Below are 15261 nucleotides of genomic sequence, written 5' to 3'. Positions count from 1 at the left end.
AAGGCCTTTAGGCCTACACTGTTCCTGTCCTTTGTTAGTTCTGAACCATATTCTTCTGAAAGGCATATCTATAAGTAACTTTGTATTTCTGGATGAAGGTGATTTCTTTTTAAAATCAGATTATGAAATGCTCATGGAGACTAAATGATAAGAGGCTCAGCTCTGGGGCCCAAAGGATGTGAAATAGCATAGTACAGAAATATCATCTCCTCTGAATCTCTAGATATGATTCAGCATCATAAGATTTTGACCTGCTACCTCAACAATATCAATCTGCACATAGAAAAAAATCATCTAAATTAGACTTTATTGCACCTGCAAGTCTTAAAATACCCCCCCTGCACACAGCCCAATTCAAGTCTAACATGAAGTTTCTTCTTATAAGACAAAATACTTTCTAATAAAAGACTGAACAAAGTAGCTATGGTATAATTCCATGGGAAAAGACAAAACCTGGAAACAAGAGGACAACATCCAAACAGAACTAGATGAAAGAAAACATTGATAATAAAATCAACTTGCTTGTTCCCTCTCTCTCATGTACATGATCACTTATCCATTTTAATACAAGGACTTCTCTAGAGGAGAGAAGCTCCTGCTAGGTTAGAGGACTCTTCCACCAAGGTGCCTTCCATCAAGGAGTTGAAGCAGGAGAGCCTCTCAGACTGCTGAGTGCTGCATGGATTCTAAAGTGAAGTCTGGACTCCATAGAGTAATCTTTGTAGTTGGTTCTAAAAGGCAAGAACAACAATATGTCAAAAAGGAAATTAAAACTGGGTCAGCATCTCACACCCTACACCAAGATAAATTCAGAATGGGTGAATGACTTGAATACAAAGAGGGAAGTGAACACAGAATAGTATACTTGTCAGATCTCTGGGAAAGGAAAGATTTTTAAACCAAGCAAGAGTTAGAGAAAATTGCAAAACATAAAATAAATGGTTTTGATTATATTAAACTAAAAAGCTTTTGTACAAACAAAAACAATGCAGCCAAAATCAGAAGGGAAACAACAAACTGGGGAAAAAAACTTTATAACAAAAAACTCTGACAGAGGTCTAATTACTTAGATATACAAGAAGCTAAATCAATTGTATAAAAAATCAAGCCATTCCCCAATTGATAAATGGGCAAGAGACATGAATAGGCAATTTTCAGGTAAAGAAATCAAAAGTATCAATAAGCACTTGAGAAAGTGTTCTAAATCTCTAATAATTAGAGAAATGCAAATCAAAACAACTCTGAGGTATCACCTCACACCTAGCAGATTGGCTAAAATGATAGCAGGGGAGAGTAATGAATGTTGGAGGGGATGTGGCAAAATTGGGACATTAATGTATTGCTGGTGGAGTTGTGAACTGATCCAGCCATTCTGGATGGCAATTTGGAACTATGCTCAAAGGGCTATAAAAGAATGCCTGCCCTTTGATCCAGCCATACCATTGTTGGGTTTGTACCCCAAAGAGATCATAGATAAACAGACTTGTATGAAAATATTTATAGCTGCGCTTTTTGTGGTGGCAAAAAACTGGAAAAGGAGGGTATGTCTTTCAATTGGGGAATGGCTGAACAAATTGTGGTATATGCTGGTGATGGAATACTATTGTGCTCAAAGGAATAATAAACTGGAGGAATTCCATGTGAAGTGGAAAGACCTCCAGGAATTGATGCAGAGTGAAAAGAGCAGAGCCAGAAGAACATTGTACACAGAGATCAATACACTGTGGTAAAATCGAATGTAATGGACTTCTGTACTAGCATCAATGCAATGACCCAGGACAATTCTGAGGGATTTATGGAAAAGAAAGCTACCCACATTCAGAGGAAGAACTACAGGAGTGGAAATACAGAAGAAAAGCAGCTGCTTGAACACATGGGTTGAGGCAGACATGATTGGAGATTTTGATTCAAAACTACCACACCAATGCAACTATCAACAATTTGGAAATAGGTCTTGATCAATGATATATGTTAAAACCAGTGGAAATGCACATCGGCCAGGGGTGGGGGGAGGACGAGGGGTGAAGGGGAAAGTGGGAGCATGAATCATGTAACCATGTTAACTTTTCTAAAAAATGAATATTAATAAATGTTAAAAAAAAAACTGGGTCAGCCTCTCATGCTAAACTAACCTTTTTTTTTAAACTCTTACCTTCTGGCTTATAATAAATACTGTATATTGGTTCTGAGGCAGAAGAGCAGTAAGAGCTAGGCAAAAGGGGTTGTGATTTGCCCAGAGTCACCTAGCTAGAAAGAAAGTGTCTGAGGCAAGATTTGAACCTAAGACCACCTATAGACCTGGCTCTCTGCCCACTGAGCCACCTACCTGTCATTGCTAGTCTTTTTTATGTACTTAAGTTATCTTTTTTTTCTACCAAGGGCATTTCATGAACAAGATTAAGTATGTAAACTATTCCTAAACTATTAGCTCCCTGATTTTACATGGAGAAATCTGAGGCAGGCTAGATCATTAAACATATCACAGGATCAATACAAATGAAACAATATTAAATTGACATAAATCATTAAGGTAAGTGTTAAGAAAGCTTTCTTCCAAGAAATGACTGCCTGTAGTCTAACCTCTAGCAGCTAGATTATATAGTAGAGAGAACCCCTGGCCTGAAGTTAGGAAGATTCATCTTCCTGAGTTCAAATCTTGCCTTAGACATTTGCTAGTTGTGTGGCCTTCTTCATTTGTAGGTAAAATTAGCTGCAGAAGGAAAGTATCTCTGCCAAGAAAACCTCAAATGATGGTCACAAAGAATCAGACACAAAATGACTGAACAGTTAAATGTAACTAAATTCAGCACATTTTTTCCTTAGTGCCTACTAAAGGAAATAGCGCTAGGCCTTTAGCATCAAAGGAAATAATGAAACAGTTCCTGTCATCAAGAAATTCTACCCTAACTCATAGAATATAGCAAATAATCACCACTATTAGTTGCTGTGATCCTTGATAGACTGACTGGACTAGTGGATCAGGTGAATGATAGAGTTAAAGCATTTGACTATAGAAGCTAAGTGTAGTAATCATCACCACATTTGAATTAAAGCCAGACATTAATTTAGGCTGAATGTTAGGATAATCAGTAGATTTACAGCTGGCTAAATGACTGTAAATGATTGTGTCATGATATGTCTTCAATGATAGTCCACCAAGTCTTATTTATGTTAAACATTTTTACCAATGACTGGGATAAAGACATAACTGACATGCTTATCAAATCTGTGAATGACAAGAAGTGTGTTATTTGGAATTTTAAGGGTTCCACTGAGAGGTATTTGAGGCTCATTTGAGCCTTGGAATACTTAGATGTGTGACAGACTTATTGTGGACATCTGGGGGACTTTGAAACTACATTTTCCATGATTCAATGAGTTACCGGTTTCTGACGTGATGACGTGTACAAAGTTGGAGCGTGCTTAAATTGGGAGGCCGGGCTTGGGACTTTCTCTTCCGTACATAACACAGAAGTTAGGAATAATAGCAAATATGGGGGATGCCAGGATCCAGACTTTAAAAGATCCTAATACCCAGGAACAGTGGGATAAATGTTATATGGTTAAATTTAGTGAGGATATGCCAAAAATCCTTCATTTAGGTTCCAAAAAATCAACTGTACAAACAGAACATGAAGATGACAAGGATGGTTGTTGGGGGAAGGATACAGAACAGGGGAGGGTTGGGATGGGCAACTGATACAGCTATTCATTGTACCATCTTCCTCAGAATATCCATGGTCATAGTTTACCCTAAGTGGCAGTAAAGACAGGGAAACCCAAAGAAAGCAAAGATTTAAGCCCAACAAGCAGCAGCAATATCAAGTCCATCCTTGTATGTCTCTGGGATTTTGTTGGCTTTAAGCATTTGTGGCTGATGGGAACCAGGGCTCCATTCAAGTCAACAAATACTTATTATACATAAACTAGAGAACATGGTTGAAAAACAACATAGTCCCTCACTCTAAAGAAGCACAAAATACTTGATAAAAGACTGGAGAGAGGGAGATACAGCATGTATGCACATAACTAAGATTTAAGGTAGAATGTGATGAGACAAAGGAAAGACTTGAATACCTGCATAGATGTTTAAGGAAAGGTGGGGTTATTTTAAATGGTGGTAATCTGGGAATGCTTCAAACAAGCATGTGTCCAGTGACTCTCCAATAAGCAATGTGAAAAGATACTGGCACAACTTACTTTGCAGTTTCTATTATGCGTATTGCCTTCTCCGTGTCTCCTTGCTGTTGGTATAAAAGTCCCAGTTCATACAAAGTGAATGGCACAAGATAGTGGTCAAATTTTAGTTGCTTCTCACTAGAAATAAAAATAAACCAGTTATTTTTGACAGGGGGAGATGGTACACACACACCAACATTTTATACATTTTTCATTAAAACTGACATCAATTGGCCCTCTATCCATTATGCTACCAAATACCTCAACAAAAGGTTTTTTAAAGGAGTCTATGAAAAAGAAAAAAAGAATAAGGGATGAAATATGTGAGACCTCAGCATGCTATTAGGCAATAGTGAAAGGAGCCAGTAGATAAGAAAAGACTGAAAATTAGAGGAGGGAAGGTAATTTTGGAGACAATCTGCTAGAGGAGATGGGAAGAAATGAGATTAAGAGGACAAGTAGAGGGGTCAGCTTGTCAAAAAGAAGAGTCATACCTTCATCAGATACTGGAAGGAAAGAGGAGAGAATGGGGGATAATGAAAAGGTGTTTTGTAGGAGGGAAATTCACTGTAGGTAGATACTGTTTTCTCAAAGACCTGTGCTGGAAAGATAGGGGGAGAAAGTGGTAAAGGAGAAGAGATTCATAAGAGCTTCTGTGAAAATAATATTCACTTGGGAAAGAGTTGGAGGAAAAATCAATGTGTTTGTTCATTTAATGATGAAAGGATTTTTGTTTAACAAAAAACAATGTCTCTAAAATTAACGAAGATGTCAGAATGATGGCAGTATGTTTGAAATGATCATCTATGACCTTGACCATGGCTGTTAAGCACTAAATTGGAAATCCTGAAAATAGAATTGAAATTATTAATTGAAATTATTAAACTAACATAAAAGTAATAACTGGCTTTATGGGGAAAACAACAATAAAGTACGTAAACCATTAAAAAAAACTGACATCAAAATATGCCCATTTTTGAGCAGGTATAATTATTTTTAAGTTGATATATCATGCTCCACAAAAAAACAAAGATCTTCACATTAAAAAAATGTATTGTGTTTTTATTTTAGGCAGAACATAAGTGCTAAAACAACAAGCATTTACATACATATGTAGCCTCAATAATTACTCCTGAAAAAAGAAGTTCCCTTGAACAAAAGTATAACTGATTATATAGCATTCAGGAAAATGCTCCCTTTTAATCTGCAAAGATGATTTTAGAGATTAAAACTATTTTATTTTCTTTTTAACAGGGCAAAAATAAGGCAACTGAGAAAAGTGGTTATTTGTTCTCAAGTCAACAATCTAGCCAGGAATCTACCATTCCCTATGTACAGGGAAAAGCTCATTTTTTTCAGGTATTAGACTATGGAATGGAAAATGGGGTATACATTTCAAGCTATTTCTCAAAAATATTTTGGTCCTAAAATCTCAATTCTAACACTACTTTTGTCATAGCATCTAATGCTGATACCCTGATGTAGTTCAAAATTCTTATGTAGTTTGTCTTTATAAAGATACCAGATCTCATTTTCAGCACCTTTATAGAGAGGTTTATATTTTTACTTTTTCATCTTTTTGTACAATCCAAATATACATTATTAAAGTAAAAAGACTACAGCTTTCTGCCTCTTCAGAGACAATTTTAACCAGTGCTTCAGTCTTTAACAGACAGAAAAAGCACTACTGCCACCCAAAGAAGACATCTAAAATCACATCTTGTATTTTAATATTGACGCTTTCTTCCTAAAAGTAGTTCACTGATAGTGATCCAGAGAAAGAACTATGGGAGTCGAAACATAGAAGAAAAACAACTGCTTGACCACATGGTTCAATGGGGATATAATTGAGGATACAGACTCTAAACAATCACCCTAGTACAAATATTAATAATATGGAAATAGGTCTGGATCAATGATACATCTAAAACTCAGTGGAATTGCTTGTTGGCTACAGAAGTGAGGTAGGAAGAGGGGAGAGAGAAAGAACATTAATTATGTAGCCATCAAATTTCTTTCTAAATTAAATAAATAAATAAATAAATAAATGAACTTAATTAAAAGATAATAATGTCTTTTTAAGAGGGAGGGAGAAAGGGAGTAAATATTGATTCTAAGATAGTGCTAGGGTTTGTGTTTATTTTAAACTACCTATTATTTGTTAAAATTAGCTCCTATTTCTAAAGCTTTTGAGGGGTTATAAAGTACTTTCTTCACAACCTGCAAAGTACTGACTCAGGTCACATGAACCTTATTTTTCATGGGAACGAACTGAGCTCACATGGCCTCCCAGCACCCACTAGACAAGTTTCATGTTCCTTGGCAACAACATATATGTTATCTCAAAAGCCTTGGTACAGTTTTAAAGATTTAATAGCTTATGGTCACAGTAAGACTTTTAAGACACCTCAGAGAACTCTAGGCTATGGTCTTTGGTCTGGGCAGCTGCTTTGTTCATTTATACTGATAGGTACAAAAGTGCAGTATGGTGAGGTGGATAAGAGTTGACTCTGGAGTCATATATGTGTCCCTGGTAAAAGCATGTAATTTCTCAGTGCCCCAAGCATCTGATTAAGGTCCTAAGTTGCTGTCAGAATTCCTAAGTCTTTCTATTGTTTTCATTGTATAAATTGTTCGCCTGGTTCTGCTCACTTCACTTTGCATCAGTTCACACAAGTCTTCCCAGATTTTTCTGAGATTATGTCTTTCATCCTTCTTATAGTTCAAAAGTATTCCATCACATTCATATACCATAACTTGTTCAGTCACTCCCTAATTGAATTGATGGCCAGGAAATTAATGTTCAAATGCAAAGCATAGTATATTATCCACATTATGAGAAATGGCAGCAAAACACAAGATAGTGGCAAAAAATGACTAGGATTACTATCAAATACCAAGATAAGAGCCATCACAGGTACTCAGATTCCTGCCCCAAGACCTTCTTCTACCTGGACCCTCATCAACAGATCCTGACTATGGGTGGTCTAGTCCAGAGTCCCCTAAAGAGTAAATATGGCCTCCCTACCTTAGAATTTAATGACACAACGGAGGACCCAGACATCGGTTTCTTGTCAGCTGAACTCCAAGACCAGAACATGCCCTTGACCAGAAGCCAATTACAAATTTTACATGTAGGTATCTTTTGGGTATGTCCCATCTCCCAGTATCACAGAATGAGGCAAAGAAACCAAGTGGCTATTGTTCTTACTAGTTCAACAACATCTACCCTAGTTTGGGAAAGAACAGATGAAAGTCACTTTTGGCCATTACAGGACCCTGAGAGTGGAACACCATGAAAAAAGTACTTATCTTGGCCAGCCAATGGTAAGCAAACTTCTATACCTTATTTCCCTCTAATCCCTCTAGGACTCAAGTGTCTTCTAAGGTTAAAATCTCCTTCTATAATCTTCCTGGCTGCCTTATTTTCCAAAGTGTTAGCTCTATTCTTCCCCAGCTCTGCTTTCACCTCTCCTATTGTGTGCTCTCAAACCTGGACAACACCTTGTCTAGCTCTGGATGTAGCTTCTCTAAGGCACTCAGATAGTGGGCAAGGAAAAGAACATGCCACACTTCACATATCAGCTCCCAAGACCTACCTTAGACACCCAGCCTCAGATACGGTCTTTGTGGTCAATAACTGTTGCCTCCATGATCCTTGAATTCTTTAGTTCCCTTCTCTGATCACAACCTCCTAAGCCCCCATTTTCCTGCCCTAATTTTTCACCTTCTTCACCACAAGCTCTCTATTTTCTCTATTACATCATTCCTCTTCTGGACTCACTTTTGCTTTATCCCCAAAGTAACCAGTTCAGCCTACCCTTCTTTCCTTGGCCTATTACAACCCATGTCTTTTGTCAAATAAGTTGGCCAACTGGGCCAACTACATCCACTACAGATCTATGTCATCTACTCTCAACTAGACCCTCGCTGCTGCCTAGAAATATTTTTATATGCCCTTCTCTGTTTATCATGTGACTCACACCAACTATTCCAACCCTTCTCCTCATTCAATACCCCAAAATAACTCTGCTTCTTCCCTCTTAGCAGTCAGCTTCTCCATGAGCTCTCTCTTTTTCCCTATTCTGTATGTATCTCAAAACTTCTCCAAATCATTTCTCATTCTCTCTTCCTTTGCTTCAGTCTTTGACAAAGAGGGAGCTTTTTTTCCTTGCCAAGATCAATCTCTCCTATTTGAATCCATTTCCTCCCACCCCTGTCCCCAATTATCTCTTATATTTGGCCCATTCAATCTTCCCTCTTACATACACATTGTCAAACATTTCTCGAAACAACACTCCACGCCACCAACTGTTTAGTGTACATCTCTGACTGGATGGATGTTCCATCAACATCTCAAAATTAACAAGCTCAAAATGGAATTCTTTACTTATAATATATGTAATATTCTATTTAATAGAATAGCTGACAAGATTTTTCTACCACTCGCTACAACCGTTCTTGGATCCATCCTTTTCTTTCCACTCACACTGATCCTACCTTAGTTCAGATTCTCCTCACTTCTCAGTAATTTGGACTATTGCAAAATTCACTATTTCATTTAGACAATAGCAAAACCCTTCTAAATGAGCTCCCCAATTCCAGGCTTTCCCATCTCTAAACTATACTTCACACAAACACCAAAATAATAAATGTAAGGAACTGCTCTAACTATGACACTTCCCTATTCAAAAATCTTCAGAAGTTTCCTGATGGCTCTGAAATAAAGTCCTCAGTTTAACATGTAAAGACATCAGCAATTTGATCCCAACCTAAATTCCCTGACACTTTCACATTATCACCATTACATATTCCATGTTCCTGCCAAACAAGCTCACAAGCTGTCCTCTAATCTTGGAATTCCATCTTCTATTTCAGTGCTATTGTAAAAGCCATTCTCCATATCTGAAATATACTCCCTTCTTCCCTTCAGCTTCCTCAAATCCTTAACTTCATCTAAGGTGCAAATCAACTGTCACCTCCTTTATCAATCCATGATTCTCATCCTCCCACCTAATTAGAAGTGGTCTCTACCATCTCACGGTATCTTGTTTTTTACTAATCAGTGTAAATGTTATATTTCACCAAATAAAATGAGCTAATAGAGATTGGGAATTGTTTCCATCCTTATCTTTGTATCCCCAGCACTGTGCACAGTGACACTCATCTAGTGTTGTTATTCAGCAATTTCAGACATCTTTGCGATTCCATTTGGGGTTTTCTTGGCAAAGATAATGGAGTGGTTTGCCATTTCCTACTCCAGTTCATTCTACAGATGAGGATACTAAGGCAAACGGGCTTAAGTGACTTGCCCAGGGTCACACAGCTAGAAAGTGTCTGAGGCCAGATTTGAACTCAGAAAGATGAGTTTTCCTGACTCCAGGTTCTATGCTCTACCCACTGTACTACCTACCATTCTATTTATCTAATAGATACAAACTAGTAATTGTTGGTTAAGCTGAAGACAAAGAAAGAGCTATATTTGCTTATTATTCTCTTCACAATGCACTTCATACGTGCCCATCCCCATCCAAAATGAATTTAACAGGTACATTCATTCTTAAATGTCTGAAATTCTCTTACCACAGGAAACAGATCTCATCCAAACAAATTTAAGTCGCTTCTCAAAGTAATTCTCAGTTCAGTTAAACAAATATCATCAGTGTCTAGGATTTGAAAATAGCAGTGTCTAGCTTATCCCTGGTCCAAGATTAAAATACCTAAATGGGGGGGGGGGGCAGGAATGAATACAGAATCATGTTCCTTCAGCCAAATTCCTCAGCCAAGGAGAATATACTCCCATTTCTCCATTAACTCTTTATTCCTCTCACTGTGGGGAAACAGTAAGCTATTGTCAGCATAATTGCCATGAAAAGGATTATGGCAATGGCAATAAAATGGACTTTGATGAGGAGACCCAAACACAGAGAAAGGTTAGGTTCAGGAACAAAATCACCAATATATTGCTTATTCATCCAGTGGAAAGAAAATTTCTGTTTCAGAGAAAATGATGGAAATGTTCTACAGAAAAATAAGCAGACACTACTGAAACTTGTCACATGATTTCTTACCTATACTGGAAATATACTATTTAAGTAAGTCAGAAATCAAATATTTAAATATAAACCTTTGATTCCTAAGTCCAAGGACCAACCTTAGCTATGTTTGGAAACATGCTTCCCCTGAGTGATGAACAGTTCTCATGAAACTTTTTTTCTTTTGGGGAGAAAGGGTACAACAACTCATGAAACCACCTATTAATGCATATAAAGGTTGGGTTCTACTTAGCATCAGCAGGAGAACATATGCTGAAGAATTTATGGATCTTTTCAAGTAAATTCAAGGCATTAAGGAAAATTTAAAAGGAATTCAACCAACATAAAAGACTTCAGGAAGATTAAACAAACACAATAGGCCACCACTATGCATTATCAAAAAGGGGGGGAAAAAAAGGAATAACAGCAGGAGGTCAGAGAACTCTGCATCCCTCCCACAGAGCAGCATTCAAATTTAAAACACAACAACAACAAGATATCTTTGTATGTCTTTTTATTTTTACCTTTGAATAACCTGATTGAAACACAGTTCAGCTTGTAAGAGGCGTCCTAAGTGCTTCAGACAGAGACCTTTCAGTAACTGCACCAAACACTGGTCATCCGTGAAGTAATCATTGCACTCTTAAAACAAAAAGTGGAAAGAAAATTGTTTTAAAATTAAATTTAAAATCAAAAGCTAGAGCTGTTATTTGTGAAATTTCTAATAAAGGACCCACTTAAAACTATGGGAAATGTTTGTCATTGCAAATCATGAAAAGTTACAATCTTTTTCTCAAGATAATGCTCATAAATATTCTTGAAGAATATAAATCATATTTTAAAAGCAAATGTTCATTCTTAAAAGATGTTAAACCTTTTTACATTAGCACTTCTGAGTTTTATTTATCTAAAATGTAAACTCTACCTGCTTCAAAAAAAATTTGAGACAGATGCAAGCCAAAGTCAAGGGCCCAGATTTGCTGTGTTGGGGAATCTGAAAGGCTAAAAAAGCCTAGAGACCTGAGAGAAGGCTCCAGGAAGTCTATCAGCAGCAAAGCAATAATAAGGGGGCTGTCTTTGCTTGTTGTTGTGCCTCATAACAGTGTTGGCTGCAACGGGAGGAGAGGGTAACACACACATATGGAGAGACAGATGGCTTCATACCCATTAAAAATTCAAGAAGTAAAATACCCTCTTCAGATCATCATGTTTACAACTCATTATCAATTCTCCTAGGTTCCATTCTTTTTGAAAAAGAACTACCAAATAAAATTAGACGAAACAGTGCTAAGGCAAATGAAAGGCATTTTAGGATTTGATCAAACTCCTGACTACTTTGACTAAAAATATTAAGAAGGACTCTTCTTTCCACTTTTAAATAAGATTCATCTTTACTTTGGCTTATACCATACAGAGTGAAAACTGATTTTACTGTTTAACTCAGCAAACCATGTGTGATGTCCATCCAATTAAGCTGGCCTTAGATATGATCTCTTTGTTGTGTTTAGTTTTGTGAATCATTCCAAAATGTTTTTGGAAGTGAGGTGGGGAGGGAGAGATTAGGGGGTGCAAGTGTGTACAATTTCTTTTTTAGTAAGTTTTTTTAAGTAAAAATTCAGATTAAATGAGACAATAGAATGAGAGAGAGAACGAGAGAAAGAGAGAGACAGAGAGAGACAGAGAGAGTTAGAGTTATTCTAATCCTAGAACAAGGATAAAGTGTAAATTCAAAGACAGGGTAAGAATTTCTAGTCACACCTAAAACAAGAGAGAATGGAAGGAAAGGAAGGAAAGAAAGAAGGAAGAAAGGGAGGGAAGGAGGAAAGGAGGCAGGGAGGGAAGAAAGAAAGGAAGGAAGGAGGGAATAAAATCATGGGGGCAGCTGGGTGGCTCAGTGGATTGAGAGTCAGGCCCAAAGATGAGAGGTCCTGGATTCACATTTGGCCTCAGACACTTCCTAGTTGTGTGTCCCTAGGCAAGTCACTTAACCCCCATTGCCTGGCCCTTACCATTCTTCTGCCTTAGAACCAATACACAGTATTGATTCTAAACTAAAAGGTAAGGGCAATCAATCAATCAATCAATCAATCAATCAATCAATGAATAGATAGATAAGTAAATGAATAAATAAATGAATGAATGAATGAATAAATAAGTGAATAAATGAATAAGCAAATAAATACATGAATGAATGAATGAATAAGCAAACAAACAAACAAACAAATGAATGAATGAATGAATAAACAAACAAACAAACAAATAAATGAATAAATAAATAAATTATTTATATGTATAGCCAATTTTTCTCCATTATACAAAATCATCTCAAAGATTAGAAAACATTTACTTGTGATGCTGAGGAACAAACTGCTAACATACTGGGTTTTCATTTTACTTTTGGAGTCAGTTAAAGAATAATGCTGTCATGCATTTTCATTCCATGAGACCTGCTGACATTTGTATTATAATAAAAAATTAAAGGACCCTTTTTTGTTCATTCATTTTCTGTAATGTCCCTTTAGGATTTTCTTGGCAAAGATACTGGTGTAGAAGGCCTTTTCCTTCTCCAGCTCATTTTATAAATGAGGAAACAGAGGCAAACAATATTCAGTGACTTGCCCAGGGTCACTCAGCCAATGTCTGAGGTTCAGGTCCTCTGAACTTCTAGCCTGGCACTCTGTCCATTGTACCACCTTGCTGCCCCTAAAAGATACTTAATAAGAAGTTATTATATCTACATCAGTGAACCTCTTGGTCACAATATGGGATTTTGAATTTGTATGTAAAATTCATTTTCTAAAAACATAAGCCAGGTTTAACAAGTGAAAAATGTGAGAAGTAAAAAAGGAAAAGGGAAGACTATTCTGTAATTTGCGTAATCTTTATGACCTGTGGCAATGTATCACAGCAAAGAGAGTCAGCCTTAGTGTAAGGAAGACTCAATTAGGTTCCAGGACTACCTGTTTAAAATGAGCAAATCGCTTAACTTTTCAATGAAGCAAATCACTGGAAAAGACTAAAAGTTAAATAGTATTTGCATAAATAAATAATTATAATTATTTGCATTTCTCTAGGATTGTTTTCAGGACAGCATTTTGTAAGTCTTAAAAGTTCTACCATAAATATCAGGAATAATGTCACTTACATATCTGTAAAGTGACCTTTAGCAAAAGGCCAGTGCTTTCACACAATGCTTTGACTCTCTGCTACAATAGCTTCTTCCAGTTTCTAACCACATTTGTACCTTTGAAATGCAACTCTGCCTGAAACATCTATCATCCCATCATGTCAATATATGAGAACAGAGGAAAAGAAAAAGACATTCTGAATTATATATGTAATTTTTTCATACTCTAAGAAATTATTTATATTTTATAAATTGCTCACATTTTAATACTATATGTTCTTGCTCATAATTTACCACTTTTCGCATCAATAAAAGAGCACACTAGAACGAATAGAGAAAACCTGGTTTGGGTTTTTTTTTTTTTTATAAGGGCCATGGTTCTCTCTGGCAGGAGTCCTTCCTGCCTAATGTTCCCACTGCTATCAATTAGCTGATCAGTAGGTATACTGAAAGAAAGGAGTGATCCCAATCCCTGTAGACAATTCACAATGTAGGAAATTCATGATTAAAAATTTATTCTACTGAACTTGTAAAAAAGAAAAAAAATACATTAGTTGTTGATTGATTTCCAGAAAAATTAAATGACAAGTGGAGGGTTATAATAAAGGTTGTGTCTGAATATTTTAATTAGCTTATAATGCTCAAGGACAATTAACGTAACAGAGATGAAGAAGTATGTACTTTTATTTGACTCTTTTTGAAACAGAGAAAAGCTTTCCCTCCTCTTTGTATGTTCCCATACTGTTGCATTCTCTTCTTCATCCTTCCCTGTAGCCCAGAATTCAAAAGGATTGTTTTTATGTCCATTGCTCAAACCCTGCAGATAAACAATTTCATTTTTTGGCTATTCTACCTAAGCTCCAGCCCAGCTATGGTACTGAAGTTTCATTACTTTTCTTGTGAAAAGAGGGTACGGGAAGTAAAAGGAACTTCTTTTAGTTAGATATTCTTTTTAAAATTCATTGTCTTTCATATACAAAAATAATATTAATGTCAGGAGAGTTATTTTGAATTTTATCAGTAAAAGAGTAGAGTCATCTCTTACCTGGTTCTCCCTATAACAATGATCCTAGCTGGGGATGACTGGATGGAGATAAAAGCTTAGTAGTGGCCATTTTTCCACTGTGATTCCAAAGTTCAGTGACTCATTAACAGTGTATAGAATCATATAATCTTAGAGGAGATGAGGACTTTAGATTATGTCTAGCCCAGGGGTTCTTAATCTAAGACACACGGACCCCATAAAGGGCCTATGGCTAGATTTAATGAGGTCCATGAACTTAGATGGGAAAATAAATCTTTATTTTAACATAATTGGTTTCCATTGTAAGAGTATGTATTTTATACTATATACTTTAAAGCATTATGTCCATAAACTTCAGCAGATTGCCAGAGGTCCATGATGCAAAAAAGTTAAGAACTCCTGATCCAGTACAATTTTCTACCCAGTGAAGGAATTCCTTCTATAACTTCCCTAATAAATGGTCTGAATACTGCTTAAATAATTCCAATAGCAATGAGCTCACTAATTTGGAAGGCAGCTCTGTTATTGAATAGTTCTAAATATTAGAAAAATCCTTACAATGAGCCACTATTTATCTTCCTCTTCAATTTTACCTCTGCCTTCTGGAGACATTACTGTACTGAATTACAGCACTCCTGCTTTCCCATTACAAACTTTTGAGTATTTAAAATAGTGTCAATATGTTAACCCTCTGTCTTTTCTTTTTCAGGTTAGGAATTCTCAGATCCATCAAACATTTTTCATATAAGATGATTTCCAGAAAATTCAACCTCTTGATTACCTTTACTTGGATACTTTCTAGTTTAACAAGACCTTCTCCAAAAATGTGGTTATTGGTTCTAACTACAGATAGGTCCTAATTAGTGTGAATAATGAATCCTATTCCATGTATTCAA

At 36.4% G+C, this 15261-nt stretch overlaps 1 protein-coding gene across 4 annotated transcripts in view; it reads right to left on the bottom strand.

The window, feature by feature from the left end:
• Positions 1 to 318: 318 nt before the first annotated feature.
• TTC39B (tetratricopeptide repeat domain 39B) overlaps positions 319 to 15261 on the bottom strand; it is a 43088-nt gene continuing 28145 nt past the window's right edge. For 3 of the 4 annotated variants that reach the window (XM_044657026.1, XM_044657024.1, XM_044657025.1), the window contains 3 exons: positions 10739 to 10856; positions 4201 to 4317; positions 319 to 731 (listed from right to left, as the gene is read on the bottom strand). In XM_044657026.1, the coding sequence (XP_044512961.1) occupies positions 635 to 731; positions 4201 to 4317; positions 10739 to 10856 (332 nt within the window). In that variant the 3' untranslated portion in view covers positions 319 to 634. Of the gene's footprint in view, positions 732 to 4200; positions 4318 to 10738; positions 10857 to 14022; positions 14110 to 15261 lie in introns of all 4 variants that reach the window. The other variant, XM_044657023.1, reaches the window with a different exon arrangement.

The sequence above is a fragment of the Gracilinanus agilis genome, chromosome 1 (assembly GCF_016433145.1).
Source record: "Gracilinanus agilis isolate LMUSP501 chromosome 1, AgileGrace, whole genome shotgun sequence".
Taxonomy (NCBI): domain Eukaryota; kingdom Metazoa; phylum Chordata; class Mammalia; order Didelphimorphia; family Didelphidae; genus Gracilinanus; species Gracilinanus agilis.
Note: the sequence above shows the minus strand (reverse complement) of the source record. Positions and strands in the feature narration are given on the sequence as shown.